The 18,386-nt window shown below is 44.9% G+C and overlaps 1 protein-coding gene across 1 annotated transcript in view; it reads left to right on the forward strand.

Moving 5' to 3' along the window:
• The window catches only part of cpamd8 (C3 and PZP like alpha-2-macroglobulin domain containing 8), a gene marked incomplete at both ends in the record, with an annotated part of 183,858 nt that overhangs the window by 89,303 nt on the left and 76,169 nt on the right, over positions 1-18,386 (forward strand). Inside the window, 2 exons of the mRNA XM_080730669.1 lie at positions 15,889-16,045; positions 17,626-17,700. Of these exons, the coding sequence (XP_080586795.1) occupies positions 15,889-16,045; positions 17,626-17,700 (232 nt within the window). The remainder of the gene's footprint in view (positions 1-15,888; positions 16,046-17,625; positions 17,701-18,386) is intronic.

The following is an 18,386-nucleotide window of genomic DNA, read 5'->3' on the forward strand; positions in this document are numbered from 1 at the left end:
TTCAAACACATTTTTGGACACTGCTCCTACACATTTTGGCCTAAAATCACGCTGCGACCTGACGGTCGCTTATCTCCCGATTAGGGAGTCTTACTGGTACTTAATTATTTGATGAATAGCAAAAATAGCCGTTGTTATTTCGTCAATTGTTGTCAATTTAACACTTGGGGTGCCATTATTTGGCTACAGAGTGCTGCCATTCACTTGCGCTTTATTTTTAAGAGCCCCGGAAGCCACGATCGTGTCCATGTTGTGAAGAAAAAATCACGGTCTTGTAATGGCGATCATCAGTATATGTATTTTCACACAGAAATGAAAAATCCTAACCACGGCCCAGTGTCACCGTGAAAAAAAAACGTCTCTCGGCGATCGAAGCGTTTTTGGAAGTCGATTCTGAGATAAAGCCGTTTCTTTGCAGCAGCAATGAATAGGAGCCTATGGAGATTACACGCTTCCTGATGTTGGCGGCCGAGTTGCATCATGGGATATGACGTTTTTTTTTCGCTCGCCAGCGGCCGCCGCAGCGCCTGTTTACCTGGTAACCATGGTAACCAGGTAACCACGGGTAACCAGGTCCTTGGAGCCACACCGCCGTAATTCCTATCACGTTCCTGGACGTAATTGGCATCGGAAGTGTTAATAACGCGTCCGAAATCCGGTTGCTCTGGTGAAAGTGGTTAAGGGCAAGGTTATGAGACAAACACTGCACAAGTACGCACGCACGCACACTGTTCTCTGCCACAGGCCCTTGAGCAAGTGAACAGGATGCGTTTGTAGGAAGAGGTTTGTCATCAGCGTTCGGATTGATCCTCACCGGAGCCTCGGAGCCCCTTGTTCTGACATGGCCTGCATACCTGCCGCTGTTATTAAGGCCCTTTGATTCCGTCTGGATCCAATGGGAACCACATGCTGCTGTAATCTGCGGAACACACGCACGCACGCACACACACGCGTGTGCGTGCGCGCACACACACACACACACACACACACACACACACACACACACACACACACTTCTATCCCCCCACCTCTCCCCGAGCTCCAATTTGTACAGCATGCTTCCTAATTCACTGTCCTGGGATGGTGGTGGACTGGTAGGGCCTGACTACTGGCTAAACACTCGCTTGACCAGGCTGGTTAGACGAGCACAAACTTCCCATAATGTAAGGCTTCAGTTGCTCAAGCTTCAGTCTTGTGTTACCGTGGCACCCTGAACAATGAAAAAAAATCTGAGCCAGCTTCTAGCCTAAACTGAGCACTAGCTTTAACCCATTTAGGCTTTGAATTATACAAAAAAAATTGCAAATATACAAGCTCACTGCGAGCGTGTATATCTGCTATTTTTGAAAAATCAAGATTTGTAACTCAAATATTTGCTTCTGGGTGGTCCCTGGAACAACATATTGATATGGTAGTCCGTGGCCAAATACATGTCCTTTTGGGGGGGTCCATGACATGAAAAAGTTTGAGAACCACTGATTTAGAAGACAATTATAGAATCGTGGCACAAATGTTCACGATTTTTCAAAAAAGTTGCAGATCTTGTGCTGCGCTGCGAGCTTGTATTATCTGCTATTTTTTTAATAGTTAGAGCATAAAATAATGGTTAAAGTGGTTGAAATCTAATGGGACACAGATTTGCGTTCAGGCTTTAATGTACAGAATCACTGAAAATCTCTTAACTTCTATGTGTGTGTATTTATGTATTGTATATACAGTATATACACATACCAACATCTTGGGATATCCCCATGGAATGAGGGAGATACTAGACTTTTTGAGGCTTCAATGCTGGAATTCTCTCCGCCACATATATATATACACACACAGTATATCGTCACTGTCTGGCAGAAACCTCGTATCTCCAAGTTTCAGATGTGTATGTTTTTTGGTGAAACAAAGTCCTACTCCATCATACAAGACTGTTGCACAAAACGAGTGAAAACAGCAGGTCTACAAGCACACAACGCCTCGCGTGCTTGTAGATCGGCTGTTTTCACTAGTTTAGTACATTTTTTAGATGATAAATACAAAACGAACGGTTTTGGACATACAAGGTTTCCACTCGACAACGACGATACAGTATATACACATGTAGTGGGACTGAACTTGTGCATTTTCTCTTCTCAGTCTTGTTGGCTGGACATGTTGAGGCTGGCATGGCAGAGACTGATCTCACAGTGTTAGTAGGGATAGGGGTTGGGAGGGGGCAGTTTGAAATACCAGAGATGGAGAGAACTGATACGCACTGCTGTATAAAAAACTATCCATTCCGCGGTCCCCCGCCAAACTGGCACGCTGTCTGATTATAGCAGGAATGCTTCGGTGTTTTGCTTAGACCTTGGACACGGGGCCTGTGATATCAATAGCAAGGTGATTATTTGTAGAAGGTGCTCTGATATGCTCCTAAACATTAACACACAGCCTCTAGGGGTGCCTGGTAGGGCATTCACGAATAGTGATTTTTAGTAGTTAATTATTATAATTCGAATTATTCGACCTCAAAGTATTCGAATAGTCGAATATTCGACAGGACTGGCCAAACTGTCAAATATTAAGTAAGCAAGAGGCGAACATTGGGAAAATAGACGATCTACATGCTCACAACGCCTCGCGTTGCGAGGCGTTGTGAGCATGTAGATTTGCTATTTTCACAATATTTATCTGCGGAACCGAGTCACATTAAATGTAATACATACAATTCCAAGTGCCTGTCAGGGTGGGGGTCCCCAGTTCAAATATGTTTATTTTGGGGGTCACAGCCTAAAAAGGTTTGAGAATCCCTGGTATAGAGCATCAACAAATTCATCCACTAGGGGCATTGACAACTCATTCTTATGACTTCCTATCTCGCCAAGCTTTATAAAATATATATATATTTTTAAAGAGAAAACAAAAAAAAATATTTTTTTTTTGAATATTCGACTTCGGTGAACAACGTCGAATAGTGACTTTGATATTCGAATATCCGAATATTTGGCGAATGCCCTAGTGCTTGGTGGCACGGCCAGTTAGTGCACAGACCATGATAGTGAATGCGAGGACTTGAGTCCAGCCCTGTCTTGTCTTGCATGTCTCTCCTCTCTGTTCCTTTCTTATCTTTATACACTGACATGACCTACAGTATATGAAATAAAGCATAAAATGCCCCAAATGCCTTTGTAAAACAAAACAAAACTAAAAAAAAGATACATTCACTAACCATTTTTTTGAAGTTGTGAACCCAAATTAGCCCTTCGCTAAGCCCCTCCCGAACCTGTCCTTGTCCAATAGAGGGTAGGTGTGTGACATCATCCTCATACCCAGAAGTTATGTGGGAACGCCTACCGAGTGGCAAAAAACCCCGACTTTCTGGCCTTGACAGCCCATACATCCAAACAGGAAAGTCCTATCTGATTGCATTAAACAACGTTAAATAATACCTAGTTAGCAACGAGTTACTCAGAGAGGAGGGCTGGCAAGCTCTGCTTCTCACCCGTTGACTTGCATGTTATATGACAGCTTGGATCGGCAGGTTCTACAGAAAGATGTTGTTTTGCACAACTGTACATCAGGGATCTCCATATATGGGCATAAAAGGGACAAGGACGGAATGTGATGTCACAATGTGACATCACAACAGTGTGATGTCATAGGTCACCCTCTGAAGTTACTGACATTACCCTCTGACAAGATGTGACGGTTTTCATAGTTAACTGCGAGCAACGGCCGCAACAAAACATCAATAAACAGTACATTGAAACTATACTATAGGACAGGGTTCCCCAATTAGTTTTCCCCAAGGGCCGAATTATGTCTAGGGTACCAAGCTGAGGGCCACAACATTGCAGGGGACGATGGTGGCGTTCCCTCTACTCCAGCGACAGTTTTCGTCGTTGTCAGGTGAAAATCTTGTATGTCCAAAACCGTTCGTTTTGAATGTATCGTTTTGAAAATGATTTAAACTAGTGAAAACAGCCGATCTACACACAACGCCTCGCGGTGCAAGGCGTTGTGTGCTTGTAGATCTGCTGTTTTCACTACTTTTGTGCGACAGCCTTGTATGATTTGCGAAAGAACGTACAAATTTGGAGATACGAGATTTCCACCCGACAATGACGATATACTAGTGTTGTTGCTGCTCTTATACCACCATTATTACTGGGTTTGGTGTGGGCCAGACAGTAGCCCCCCGCGGGCCGCAAATGGCCCGCGGGCCGCCTATTGGGGAACCCTGCTATAGGATGCCAGGTCAACAAGGACCTGGCAACAGTCTACATAACAGTTAACACAGATGATTTGACTGCGTATAGTAGAGGTTGTTCACACATGCCCGTTCTGGCCTGAGTTTGAACCCCACCAGGAATCTTGCTCTTTAGCCTCCTTCCCAGCTTTTCTGCTGTCTGTCTGTATAGCCTATCAGTATGCGGAAACACGGATGCATTTGCATCATGGTATGTGGCCACACCCCCAGTTCATTAAGTATGCATGGATGTCATGGTGGGTGGTGACCCAGCTGAAGTTAGCCACACCCCACAGTGTTGGGTGAATGGTAATTAGGGGAGGAGTTGATTCTGTGATGTAAAAGTATCTGTGTTTTTTAACTGACACCTTTGACCACAAGGTGGCAGCCTCCAAGAGAAAACAAACAAATACCAAGAAAATACATAATTGCTCATAAAAACCACCCCAGGGGGTCCAATCAATGATGTACTTTCAACCTCCTAGACACGTGAAAAACAGAAAAAGTACAAAACTATGGCACCACCTCTTTAACATATCGTGATATTGTCCTCCGCCATGCACCGGGATCAATTCACCTTTTATTTGCAGAGCTGCATATCCGGTACCACTTAAACCCTCTAGAATTGGTAAAAGGTACTTATAATATACGTACTTGATACGGCTTTTTTCTCTCTATCAAATGTCTGCAAAAAAATAGACGATCTACAAGCTCACAACGTGTCGCGTTGCGACACGTTGTGAGCTTGTAGATCTGCTATTTTTTTGGCAAATGTTCTGCCCCAGGATATAGTAGAGGAGCCTATCAATTTCCGTAATTTTGGAATGTTAATTTTTGGAGACATGTATATCTTCATTCTTGGGGTTCTCAGAATGCCAAAAAAACATGTCTCCAATTTTTCTTTTTGGGTTTAGCATGTGTAATTAGCATAATTAGCCAATTAATCACCAAAAACAGGAAATGGCAATAACTTTGCTTCTAGGTAACTTATAAAGGTGATCTAAGAGTCTAAGTCCATGTTTGTGAGGTCCAGAAATTCATCTGTTACCATTGTGAAGTCATAAAACCTTTCATAATTAGCATAATTAGCATAAATGATGCAGAAATCAGGTGAAAATAAGCAAATTGCTGCATTCTTTTTGTTTGTTTTAGTCAACTTTCAAAGCTTCTCACAGACTCTAAGATGTATGTTTACAAGTCCAGGAATTATTATCATCCTATAAATAATTCATGCAACCTTTTATCTGTGTAATAATTATGTAATAATCACACCGAAACCAGAAATCGCTATATTTCTTTATAAGTCCCTCATATAAAATAAAGAACAATATGAGAAATGGTCAGAGAATTATCAGATTGTTTATACTAATATTTACAAAAAGTTTGGAAAACACATTTAAATAGAAGAGTCTCCATCTTCGTCGTCGTTATCTTCAATCCCCAACAGATGTGCCTTGCTTACATTACAACACACCTATTCATCTGCCCCACACATGCACATCTCAGAGCAGTTCGAATTTTGAGATCGACAAGAACAATCCGACATGCACTGGGATTTCTTGCAGACACATTTGATCAGTTGGGTAATGGTGGCTGGAGCTGGGGATCCCATGTTGTGATTTGCACCAGTTGATCTCCCTCAGCCTCCCATCCATATTCATTTGCTGGTGGCATTTGTGGGTTAGGTACATGTCTTGATACCATACCATTGCCTGGTAATGGGCACAGGTAATGGCTTGATGTAATGCTCCTTGTGTAGGTGGCAGCTTCTCGGCTTTTAATTGTTTCTTTGTGAACAAGATTTGTAGTTTTGTACTGGGCTCGCTCAGCTGGCAAACAAATGCTTCAATCTTTTTTTTCTGCGTCAGAACTGAGCCTTTTTGTAGTACCTAGAGTAGCAAATATGCAGATACCACCTCCACAGGACAATGGTGTAGGGCTTGCCAACAGGTTAACTTTCCCTTGCCAGCAAAATGGCCTGTCCGGTCAGCTCCAGTGAAGGCATGGAACCCTGCAAGGCTGAAGTCCTCGTTTTACCCAGTGCCTGCACTACTGGCTCCAGTGAGATGATATACAGTATTTTTGTTTCCCTCACCGGTGATGAAATAGGTGTCCTTGCACAGCTGATGGTACTGTCGGATCGCAAGAACAAAGACATCAGTGTCCGGGGACTCAATGTAGAGCTGTGTTGCCCCTCTTTGGACAGCAGGCTGTGCAGGATTATCCTTTTGTCAGCCTCTTCCTGTGAGCTGTGGAGATGTTTTACATCCATAGTTTGAGTGGACATCTTGCCTTGACGTGATTATGAAAGGGTTTCCCCTGGAAGTGTTGGAGGGCTTATAGCAAAATAGACAGTCAGCTCATCTTTGGTGTGGATAACTGACAAGAACTGTTTTTCTGACACCTTCCCTATCGGTGTGTTGTCTTCCACATGATAAGTGGTTGGGGGCTTGCCACCCTGGTGTCGCTTACGTGTGGCCTCCTTCAGTGAAGATGCAATATCATAGCGGTCAAATACTACATGGGTCTCACTATGTTCTCTGGTCTTCCTATCCAGTGTGGCTATGAAGTGGTCAGCCCACTGGGAACATATCTTGATCCATGATGGCTTTCCCATTGCCTGTACCAATGCCATTGCATCTATGACAGTTACACTCTTAGCTGGCACTCTGTGGCACTCTGTGGTTGCGGTCACCAGTCCACTTCTCATTCTGCAGCTCCTCGAGAATGGTCATGAGCTTGCTCTTGTCTGTGTAGGGCCGAAGGTCACCAGTCACTGTGAAGAGAGCACGTGGTTTGGCAGTGAACTCGTGCCGGCCAATGGCTTCTTTGAGGTTGATCTCTGACCGTGATCGAGCAACAATCAGCATTCGAGCAAACAGTGACTTGTCATCCTTCAATTCACACCATTCTCGAGGAGCTGCAGAATGAGAAGAGGACTGATGACATTGGTGTTGATCAGCAACCACAGAGTGCTGCCACTGACAGCTAAGAGTGGCAGCTAACTGTCATAGATGGAATGGCATTGGTACAGGCAATGAATGGGAAAGCCATCATGGATCAAGATATGTTCCCAGTGGGCTGGACAGGGTAGGACAGGATAGGAGGCTGAGGGAGATCAACTGGTGCCTAGTCTAACCTAACGCGGACATTATTTGTTGGCTGGCGGATCTCACCGGGTCCTCCGGCGTCTCGAAATGACGTGGAGGGTGACATGACTCCTGCTGCTGTCCACTTTGGGTAAATGAGGAAGTGATCCGTGGTGGAAAACAAGTGATAAATCATAGCGATTTTATAATTATAATGGATATGCCTAAACATTCAACAAACCAGTTCACATGAACAATACTGATGTAAAATAAGATATCTGAACGGCTACATTTATTTTATACAATTAAAATGTCATGAACCAGCACAGTTATAGGGGGGTTTGCCCAGGCTTATTTTCCTTCTGATCGCCAAAATAAGCCTGGGTTTCCGAGGCTAACTGGTGCAAGTCACAACACGGGATCCCCAGCTCCAGCCACCATTACCCAACTGATCAAATGTGGCTGCAAGAAATCCCAGTGCATGTCACATTGTTCTTGTCGATCTCAAAATTTGAAATGCTCTGAGATGTGGTGGGGTAGATGAAGAGGTGTGTTGTAATGTAAGCAGGGCACATCTGTTGGGGATTGACGATGACAACGACGAAGATGGAGAGCCTTCTATTTAAATGTGTTTACACAACTTTCTGTAAATATTAGTATAAACAATCGGATAATTCTGTGACCATTTCTCATATTGTTCTTTATTTTATATGAAGGATATACAAAGAAATATAGCTATTTCTTGTTTCTGTGTGATTATTACATAATTATTACACAGATAAAAGGTTGCATGAATTATTTATAGGACTATAATAATTCCTTAACATTGGCCTACATCTTAGATTCTGTGAGAAGTTGACTAAAACAAAAACATGCATTAATTTGCTTATTTTCACCTCATTTTGCATAATTTATGCTAATTATGCTAATTAGGAAAGGTTTTATGACTTCACAATGGTTACAGATGAATTTCTGGACCTCACAAACATGGACTTAGACTCTTAGATCACCTTTATAAGTTACCTAGAAGCAAAGTTATTGTCATTTCCTGTTTTTGGCAATTAATTGGCTAATTATGCTAATTACACATGCTAAACCCAAAAAGAAAAATTGGAGACATGTTTTTTTGGCATTCTGAGAACCCCAAGAATGAAGATATACATGTCTCCAAAAATTAACATTCCAAAATTACGGCCAACAGAATCTGTATGATTGGCTCCCCCACTAATAATGTGATTTTGATTATCGCGATGATATCGTAAAGCGCAATTTCTTTTATACAATAATCGTGATATGACATTTTCATATCGTCCCATCCCTAGCGCTCTGCAAAACGGCAGCCCGACATCGACAAATGTGGAACGCGTGGGGGGAAAACCCTCCCTCCCAGTTCAAGCTAGGCTGGAACCTGTTCAACTGTCATTCATGCAACCTTTCGTCTGCCAACGGGTCTGAGCTGCGTCTATCTATTCTGCATCTAGCTTAAGGCAAGACCCAAATTCAGAGTGAAAATATTTGCTTCTGGGGGTCCCTGGAACAATATTTTGAGATGGGGGTCCGCGGCCAAATACATATCATTTTTGGGGTCCCTAACCACTATACAAATGTCTTCTAAATCTTAAAAGTGTTCTGAAAAAAACGTATGTTGCTATATATCAGTGGTTCTCAAACTTTGTCATGTCAAGGACCCCCAAAAATTATGTATACTTGGCCGTGGACCCCTATCTCAAAATATTTTGTTCCAGGGACCCCCAGAAGCAAAGATTTGAGGTCAAAATGTTCACTCTAAATTTGGGTCTATTGTGTATCTAACCCAATAAAACCGCACACGCGCCATTCATCTGATACGGCCCCTTGAGTTCTTCTTGTCTCTTTTACTGTACCTCTTGGCATTTATATATATATATGGAGTTGGGGAGTGGGACGTAAGCAACAGGGAGAGGGAAGTACCCCCAGTGAGGGGAGGGGGGGGGAGGGGGGGGGGGGGGGGAGGGGAGGGGAGGGGAGGGGGAAGGGCAGGGGTGTTGCACCAAATCCTGGGCCCTGCACGGGTACAAGGATTCACTGCGGTTCCCCCATAAATGTTCTTCATAGGGGGAGGGGGTTTAACCCGCATTATTTTGTGCTTTAACTATTGAACTATTGGCAGCGCAGCACTCGGTTGTAGATCTGCCGTTTTTGAAAAATCTTGGGATTTTTTTGCAAACAAAACCTGTTTCTATGTCTGTGGTGCTCAAACTTTTTCATGTGAAGGACCCCCCAAATGATATGTATTTGGCCACGGACCCCCCCATCTCAAAATATTTAGTTCCAAATAAGAAAAAATTGAAATGTTCGCTTATAGTTTATAGTCGCCATAGTTTTGTACTTTTTCTGGTTTTCATGTGTCTAGGTCAGGAGGTTGACAGTACTTCATTAGACCCCCTGGTGTGGTTGCTATGAGAAATTATGCATTCTCTTTTTATTTGGGTTTTTAGCTGGAGGATGCCACCTGCTGGGTCAGACGTGCCGTTCCAAAAACACCCATACTTATTACATCATAGAATCAACCCCTCCCCTAATTACCATTCACCCAACACACAAGGGTGTGGCTAACTTCAGCTGGGTCACCACCCACTATGACAACCACGCATACCAATGAACTGGTGGGTGTGGCCACATAAAAACATAATTTTAACGCTTTCTGTACACTTTTTGGGAAAAATTCTTCCTCCTAGTATAATCATAATAGTAGATAATCATGTTTTATAGAGGGGAAAATCATGGCACCTGCACTTTAAAAAAATACATATATTCAAAGATTTGCACACATTTTTCACAACTTTTCAAAAGAAATTGCAGATCTACAAGCTATTTTTCAGCAGCTAAAGTATAATATAATTAAGGCCTCTCCACCTTGGGCCCTAGCAGCTCAGTCCCACTCCCCCCCCCATCTCCCCCCCCCCCCCCCCCCCCCCTGTGACGCACCTGGAGAGAGGGGTGGAAGCCTGTCTCGTCAACCCCGCACTAAATCATCTTTACACTTCCCAGGACCTCTCCCAAGGGCACCGCAGTTAAAGCCCAGTGACACAATATTACTTAACATTATAAAAATTCCTGCCGGCTCGGAGTGACTCCATCCCGGAGTGTCGTCTCGGGGGAGGAATAACGCGCAAAGGCCCCAGCGAAGGAAGATTTAATACCTTGCTTTATGAGAGTAAAGGGCTCTCTCTCTCTTTCTCTCTCTCTCTCTCTCATTTCCCTCCGTACACATTAAAACCCATTATTGAATGCTTTAACCAGTGAAAAATAGCAGATATACAAGCCCACAGCGCGGCACCGAGTGCCGCGCTGCGAGCTTGTAGATCTGCTATTTTTGAAAAAATCACACTCGTGTGAACTGAGCGGTGGAGGCTGCGTGTGTGTGTGTGCGTGCATGCGTGCGTGCGTGCGTGCATGTGTGTGTATGTGTGTGTGTGTGTGTGTGTGTGTGTGTGTGTGTGTGTGTGTGTGTGTGTGTGAATGTGAGTCTGAACAACAGCACCCCTCCCTTAACATGTGTGGTCAGAAAAGGTACTGCAGGCTACATACAGACACGGATGGACGCATACATACCCACACACACGGCCACATATAGGAGACGGTGTGACCACCGCTCAAAAAGTCGTGAAAATGTGTGCAAATCTTTGAATATATGTATTTTCAAAGCAAACGTTTTTTTGCTTCGGGGGGGGGGGGGGGGGGGGGGGGTCCCTGGAACTAAATATTTTGAGATGGGGGTCCGTGGCTAAATAAATATCATTTTGGGGGTCCTTCACATGAAAAGGTTTGAGCGAAAAGTTAAGCGAAAAGGACCTTTATTTGACGATGGCTGGCCAGATTGCTGACATAGAAACATAGTTTTTTTTTCCAAAAACCTTACAAGGATTCAAAAGACACTTATAGAATCGGGTCAAATTTTCACGATTTTTCAAAAATAGCAGATCTACAAGCTCGCAGCGCGGCACAGAGTGCCGCGCTGCGAGCTTGTATATCCGCAATTTTTCAATAGTTAAAGCAGAAAATAATGATACACAATAACGTGTACCCCGTTCTAAATCGGTTAAAATCCTCGGCGTTAACGTATCCATCCGCAACTCGGGAGAAGCGTACGAATGTGACCAAACGGAACCCTTTAGTTTACGGTGGTCCATTTGGTCACATTTGCACGCTTCTCAGAGTTAAATAACGTGGAAGACTTTTTTTTTTTCTTTCTTTTTTTACTGCGTAGCTCTCCCTTGGCCCGTTACGTGGCTTAACGAGCCGAGTTCAAGAAAAGCCAGGGCGCAACCCCTCTCTTTATTGTTTGTTTATTCATCTCCCACTTTGTTTTTCTTTGTTTCTTCATGGCAAGGCAGCTTGCCTCATCCTCTGGGCCACGCTCTGCACAGAGAGGTGGAGTGTAATGGAATGTCTTGCTGTCATTGTGGAGCCGTTGGCCAGAGGCTGCAGCTCAGGGGCTGAAATTGTGAAAATAGCAAACAAAATGTAATGCCTCAACTCTTAAGTACCATACATAGTAGTACACAAGGACCGCAGGAATACACAAGAAACGGAGGGTGAGAGAGATTTGGTCCTTTTGATCCGTTCCATGTACGGTCTTTCTCCCAGTACTTAATACTCCGTATGATTTAGGTCCGTACACGGACCCTTACGTACAGCTCCCAACTGAACGTACAAGATGTGTCCGTAGCAAGAAGTACCCGCGGCCACCCTTGTCAACCGTAGGCGCACTGGCGCAGTAGTGAACAAACAGGTCGTAGTCTTTGATGCTTTCATTGACTAACAAGCTATTGACACTTGTATGGCTCAATCAATTACCGCAGTTCACAACCCCTTTGAAGTTCAAAGGGAGCAATTAAGAGCTCTGGTTAGTGGTTAGGCTTTAGCCCGGCCCCCCCAGAAATGGAATCTCTCCCTGCAATCCCAGACTCTCTTCCCAAAACGAACTGTGTGATAGAGGCTGGCACCGCCAGGCAAGGGAGTTATAATAGTCCAGGTGGGAAGTGACGAGGGAGTGGACCAAGATTGCAGCACTGTTGGGGGTGAGTGAGGGGCGGAGGCGGTTGATATTTCGGAGGTGGAAGTATAGGCAGATGGGATGGTGTTATTGATATGGGTATGGGATGATGATAGGGTACTGTCGAGGACGACACCCAGACTCTTAACCTGAGGGGAGGGGGATTATGCACTGTACACTGTGGCGTCACCCACCGAAAATAGCCGACCTCCAAGCTTGGATGTCGGCTATTTTCGATATTTCCACCAAAAGCCCCATGCCTCTCTAACATTCTCTGCACATCCCTGTGTGTGTGTGTGTGTGTGTGTGTGTGTGTGTGTGTGTGTGTGTGTGTGTGTGTGTGTGTGTGTGTGTGTGTGTGTGTGTGTGTGTGTGTGTGTGTGTGTGTGTGTGTGTGTGTGTGTGTGTGCGTGCGTGCGTGCGTGCGTGCGTGCGTGTGTTTGACTGATTGATTGAAGACTTTATTTTGAAGTTTGCATAATGTGTGTGTGAACCTGTGTGTGTGTGTGTGTGTGTGTGTGTGTGTGTGTGTGTGTGTGTGTGTGTGTGTGTGTGTGTGTGTGTGTGTGTGTGTGTGTGTGTGTGTGTGTGTGTGTGTGTGTGTGTGTGCATGCGTGGGTGTGTAGACCACAGGGGTCGCGTTCCTTTTACGGTAATCAAACCTTTCCTCGGAAGCCCCACAGGACAGCTGACGTTTCTTTTTTCGTTTGCTGCATGAATGAAACGCATTGGATTTGGTGTGCAACGCTGTGCGGAATCAGCGCTGCGGATCCCAAAAGGAGTCACAAAAGGAGTGATGAGTTTTTTACCGCATGCGACAAGACGCACAAATTGAACTGGGTTCGATCGAGAAAAAAGCGCACGGCCGCAGCCACTCGTCGCACGGCTAATTCGGATCCGGTGTGCATGAGGTCGTAGAGAATCTGTGTTTTCTTTTAAAAAAACGAAATTGTCCTTTTTATCCGTGCGGATAAACACGCCTGTGTGCAAAGGGCTTTACCTTCTCAACACTTCTCCTCTTCCACTCCACATTTCCATCGCTGCTTGTGGACCATCTCACCAGAGAGAGCCCTGGTATTTATGGCTGCTCTCCCAATGCCCAACACCCTTCCATACCTGCTACTATGAAACCGTCTTACCCCCCGGCTCCACAGGCGGCGTCGCGCTGCTCTGCGTCTTGACGGCGTCATTGACGCCGTCACTTTGACGTCCGACCGGCTCCACCGCAGCGCAGCGGCTGTGACTGTGAGGTATTCATTCTATGGCCATATAGCCCATTTCCAAAACAACATGAAAATCACTTTCAAACAGGAATATAACTATTTGTGACCTGAATGTGAACGTATAGAGCACACTATGTTCACAGCAGAGAGCAGCAATGCACCACTGACCACTTTGTTTTGTCATGATTATAGCCTGTTAGTGTTTATACATAATTGTATCAAAGTAGACCGCTGTAATTACATAATTACATTTGTGACATCTAGTCACCCTTGTGAATGGGAGCCAACAGCAGAAACGCACATATATAGCCTACATTTAATACACAAAGCATTTATTCATATTTTATACATGACTGGACGTTGTGGACGCCGTCAAAAAATTGAACCGGGGCGATTTTTGAGTTTGGACGCCGTCAAGGGAGCGTCCAACGCGGACGTCGACGTCGGCAGTGGAGCCACCCTTCATTGATTAAAACGGGAGCATTCCCAACGTTGACGTTGACGCGACGCTCGACGCGCCCGGTGGAGCCGGGGGGTTACACTCCTTGTCATTCAACAACCGCCCCACCAGCAAAACACACACACACACACACACACACACACACACACACACACACACACACACACACACACACACACACACACACACACACGCACACACACACACACGCACACAGACTTCTGACATGTTGAAGGAATGCGACCGGGTTGGGAAATCTTTTCACTTGGCTGCCAACATGACAGGTTGTGAACTCACTTGTGAGGTTCGATGGCTGTAAGTATTTTACAAGGATTTGTCGGCACACGTTTGAAGGAACGTTGATATCTCACCTCTCCCTGCTCCCCCCCTGTCTGTTGTTCTTCTCCATATTCCTCCATATTGTTTCACTCTTCCTCCATCACCCCTCTCCTCTCCTCGGGAGGCAGTGGCTCAGGGGTACCGTTATTAGAACACGGGCTCCCCCAGAGTTAGTGTCGAAGAGTCATTGAGCAAGATTTGAACCCCTAGTTGCTCCCGGTGAGCAGGTTGGTTGCCTTGGGATGTTCTTTATAAGACAGCTGAGGAAACTCAACGTCTCCTGTTCAGTCCTGACTCAATTCTACAGAGCCACCACCGAGAGTATTCTCTCCTCGTCCATCTCTGTGTGGTTTGGCTCTGTCTCTGCCCTTGCAAAAAACAGACTGCAAAGGATTGTTCGCACAGCGGAGAAGCTGACGGGACAGAAGCAGCTATCTGTTAGTAAGCTGTATGATGCCAGGGTAAGGAAACGGGCAGGGAGGATCTTCTCTGACCCCTCTCACCCTGGAAATGGTCTTTTTAAGAAGCTCCCCTCAGGAAGAAGCTTCCGTGCCATAGGGACCAAGACCACTCGTCACCTGAATAGTTTTTTCCAGAGGGCCGTGTCCCTCCTCAATAAGGACCTCTCCACCACCCCCCGTTGTTCTTGTTAGCTAGTTTGTACTCTACTGTTTTTAAAGACTCTAATGATGCTTCACGTATACTATAGTTTTTAGTTTTTATTATATCATGTCTTGAGTGTATTGTCTTAGATGTGTTCTGTCTGTGTGTTTTTATCTGTGCTGTAACACCACAACAAATTCCTGTGTGTCCTTGTGATGTATTTGGCAATAAAGTGTTTCTGATTCTGATTCTGATTCTTGCATGGTTTCCTCTGCCATCGGTGTATGAATGCGTTTGTGAATGGGTGAATGTAATGCACAATCTATGTAAAGCACCCTTGGATAAAGGCGCTATATAAAAGCACCATTTACTACATGGTTACATAGTTTTCCCTAAGGGCCGAATAATGTCTAGGGTACCAAGCCGAGGGCCACAACATTGCAGGGGGCGACAGTGGCATTCCCGCTACTCCAGCGACAGTTCAGATATCGTCGTTGCCGGGTGAAAATCTTGTAGGCCTATGTCCAAAACCGTTCGTTTTGCATTTATCATTTTAAAAATGATTTGAACTAGTGAAAACAGCCGATCTACAAGCACACAACGCCTCTGCATTTATTATTTTAAAAATGATTTAAACTAGTGAAAACAGCCAATCTACAAGCACACAACGCCTCGCACCTGCTTGTAGATCTGCTGTTTTCACTACTTTTGTGCGACAGCCTTGTATAATGAAGCAGGGCTTTGCTATGCGAAAGAACGTACACATTTGGAGATACAACGATATACTAGTGTTGTTGCTGCTCTTATACCACCATTATTACTGGGGTTGGTGTGGGCCAGACAGTAGCCCCCCGCGGGCCACCTATTGGGGAACCCTGATTTACTATTTTCCTCTCCTCTCCTGTCCTCTGCAGGTTAACAGCGTTTGTGCTGAAGTCCTTCGCCCAGTCTCGGGGCTTCATCTACATCGACCCTGAGGAACTGCGGGCGGCCAAGTCCTGGCTCATCAGACACCAGCGCGACGAGGGCTCCTTCCCTGCCATGGGCCGCATCCTCAATAAAGACCTACAGGTTAGGCTTGTTCTGTGTGTGTGTGTGTGTGTGTGTGTGTGTGTGTGTGTGTGCGTGTGTGTGCGTGCGTGCGTGCGTGCGTGCGTGCGTGCGTGCGTGCGTGCGTGCGTGCGTGCGTGTGTGTGTGTGTGTGTGTGTGTGCGCGCGCGCATGCGCAGGCACGTGCACCCATAGACATCAAAGGGGGCTTGAGCCCCTGCCCTTTTACTTGTCTGTAAAAAGTGCCCTCTCCAGACCATGAAAGCAGTTTTTACTATTGTAAAAGAAATGCAAATGCCCTCTTTCCATGCCACACCTGAAGGCAGCATTCAAGAGAATTGCCTTGTCCAAACTTTCCTGAACTTGAATGCAGCATCTTATGTTGAAAGAATTGCCCTCTCTGTGTAGAAATCCATGCCGTTACGCCACATCTCCAGTATTCACTTGATTTTGCTTATTCAGTGTGGTATCAAGCAAGCGAAAATAGCCGACCTCCAAGCTCACAACGCGTCGCAGCGCGACATGCTATGAGGTCTGCTATTTTCGATATTTCTATATTTACTTTTAGAAATGTCAGCCCCTGCCTCTCTAACATTCTCTACACGTCCCTGTGTGTGTGTGTGTGTGTGTGTGTGTGTGTGTGTGTGTGTGTGTGTGTGTGTGTGTGTGTGTGTGTGTGTGTGTGTGTGTGTGTGTGTGTGTGTGTGTGTGTGTGCGCGCGCGTGTGTGTGTGTAATGCAGATGTGGTATACAGTAAGTGTCTGACAGCCATACTCTTTCCATGAAATAGACAGACCTGTGGAGAATGCCAACACTCTCATTGACTGTCATTGATTAGTCTAAGTCAGTGGTTCTCAACCTTTTCAGGCTGCGACCCCCAAAACAATCATATTTTAACTGGGGACCCCCATACCCTATACGAGAGTTCAGGCAACATTTTGTATAACACGCGGTTCTACTGTGAAAACAGCATATACATGTGAGCATGTAGATCTGCTATTTTCACAACATCTGCCTCTATTAGGCTACTTGACAATTTGGACAATGTTTAATTCGTCATTTTAGAGCTATTAAAAAGTCCTTAAATTGTCACTTTAGAAATGTGCAGATATACACTTAAAGTTTATGTTGGTTTGTTTACTGTTGAGGATTGAGAAAACAATGTTGCACATTAAGTTAATCATGGCGACCCCCAAACAATAATTTGGGGACCCCTCCTGGGGGTCCCGACCCACAAGTTGAGAACCACTGGTCTAAGTAGGTCGGGAGTGGCTTATTGTCGGTATCAGCCGGTAACACGCGGGAGTTACAATGCCCGTTACAATGCGCTAGACCCCTGGGAGATGGACTGCTGAGGTGGAGCGCCACACCTACCATCAGCTCCCAGTACTTGCCGCACAGCTTGCCAAGCCGTGCTACTCATACGCTGAGTTGGCGGTGCCCGGAATCGAACCCATGACCTTGTGGGCCAAAGGCGAGAGCTCTACCGACTGAGTAGTTCAGGAAGCGTGAATGGAGATGACGACATTGGGCAGAGCACTGGAAACAACTGACTTGTACACTAGATTGTGTATAAGCCAATGCTTACTCCTTTCTTACAGGGAGGGATCCATGGCAAGATCTCTCTGACAGCCTACGTGGTAGCGGCCCTGCTGGAGACTGGGATAACCACAGAGGTAAGCAAGCAGTCCACCAACACCTGCAGACTATTATCGTTTATCGTGAAAAAACACTCATAATAATAATAGTATCATGGAGATTTGAATTTATCGTGAAATTATTCTCTGCTATGCACTGGGTCTGGGATCAGTTCACCTTTTATTTGCCGAGCTGCATATCCGGTACCACTTAAACCCTCTATAATTGGTAAAACTGACCTACCAAATGTCTTTGCCAAAAAAAAAAAAATCACTGTTTGTCAAATCCCGCCCCATTCTGCTCTGTTACTAAGTAGTACAAATTACCGTGGGCAGATTGTTTTTTATAGTGGCAGTGAATGGGGGGAGGGGGTATTTTCATTGCCTCATTATTGCTATTTAAAGTACCAAAGGAAAAACATCTAGGTGATATTAATAAAAAGTGAAGACAAAGGTACAGTAGTTACATTGCAAAACAGGGGGTTTCCCCCGAAAATATATGTTTTAATTTGTTTAATCCCAGTGGGACAGAATCACCATGGCAGATTCTTTTATAGTGGAAGTGGATGGGGGAAAAAGATTTTTCATAGCCTCATTAAAGCTATATAAAGTACCCAAAAAAAAACACATCTACGTGATATTAATAAAAAGGGAAGAAAAAAGTACAGTAGTTACATAGCAAAACAGTAGTTTTCCCCCGAAAATATATGTTTTTAGTTTAATCC

This window comes from Nannobrachium achirus (assembly GCF_963921795.1).
Source record: "Nannobrachium achirus genome assembly, chromosome: 1".
In the NCBI taxonomy this organism is placed as follows: Eukaryota; Metazoa; Chordata; class Actinopteri; order Myctophiformes; family Myctophidae; genus Nannobrachium; species Nannobrachium achirus.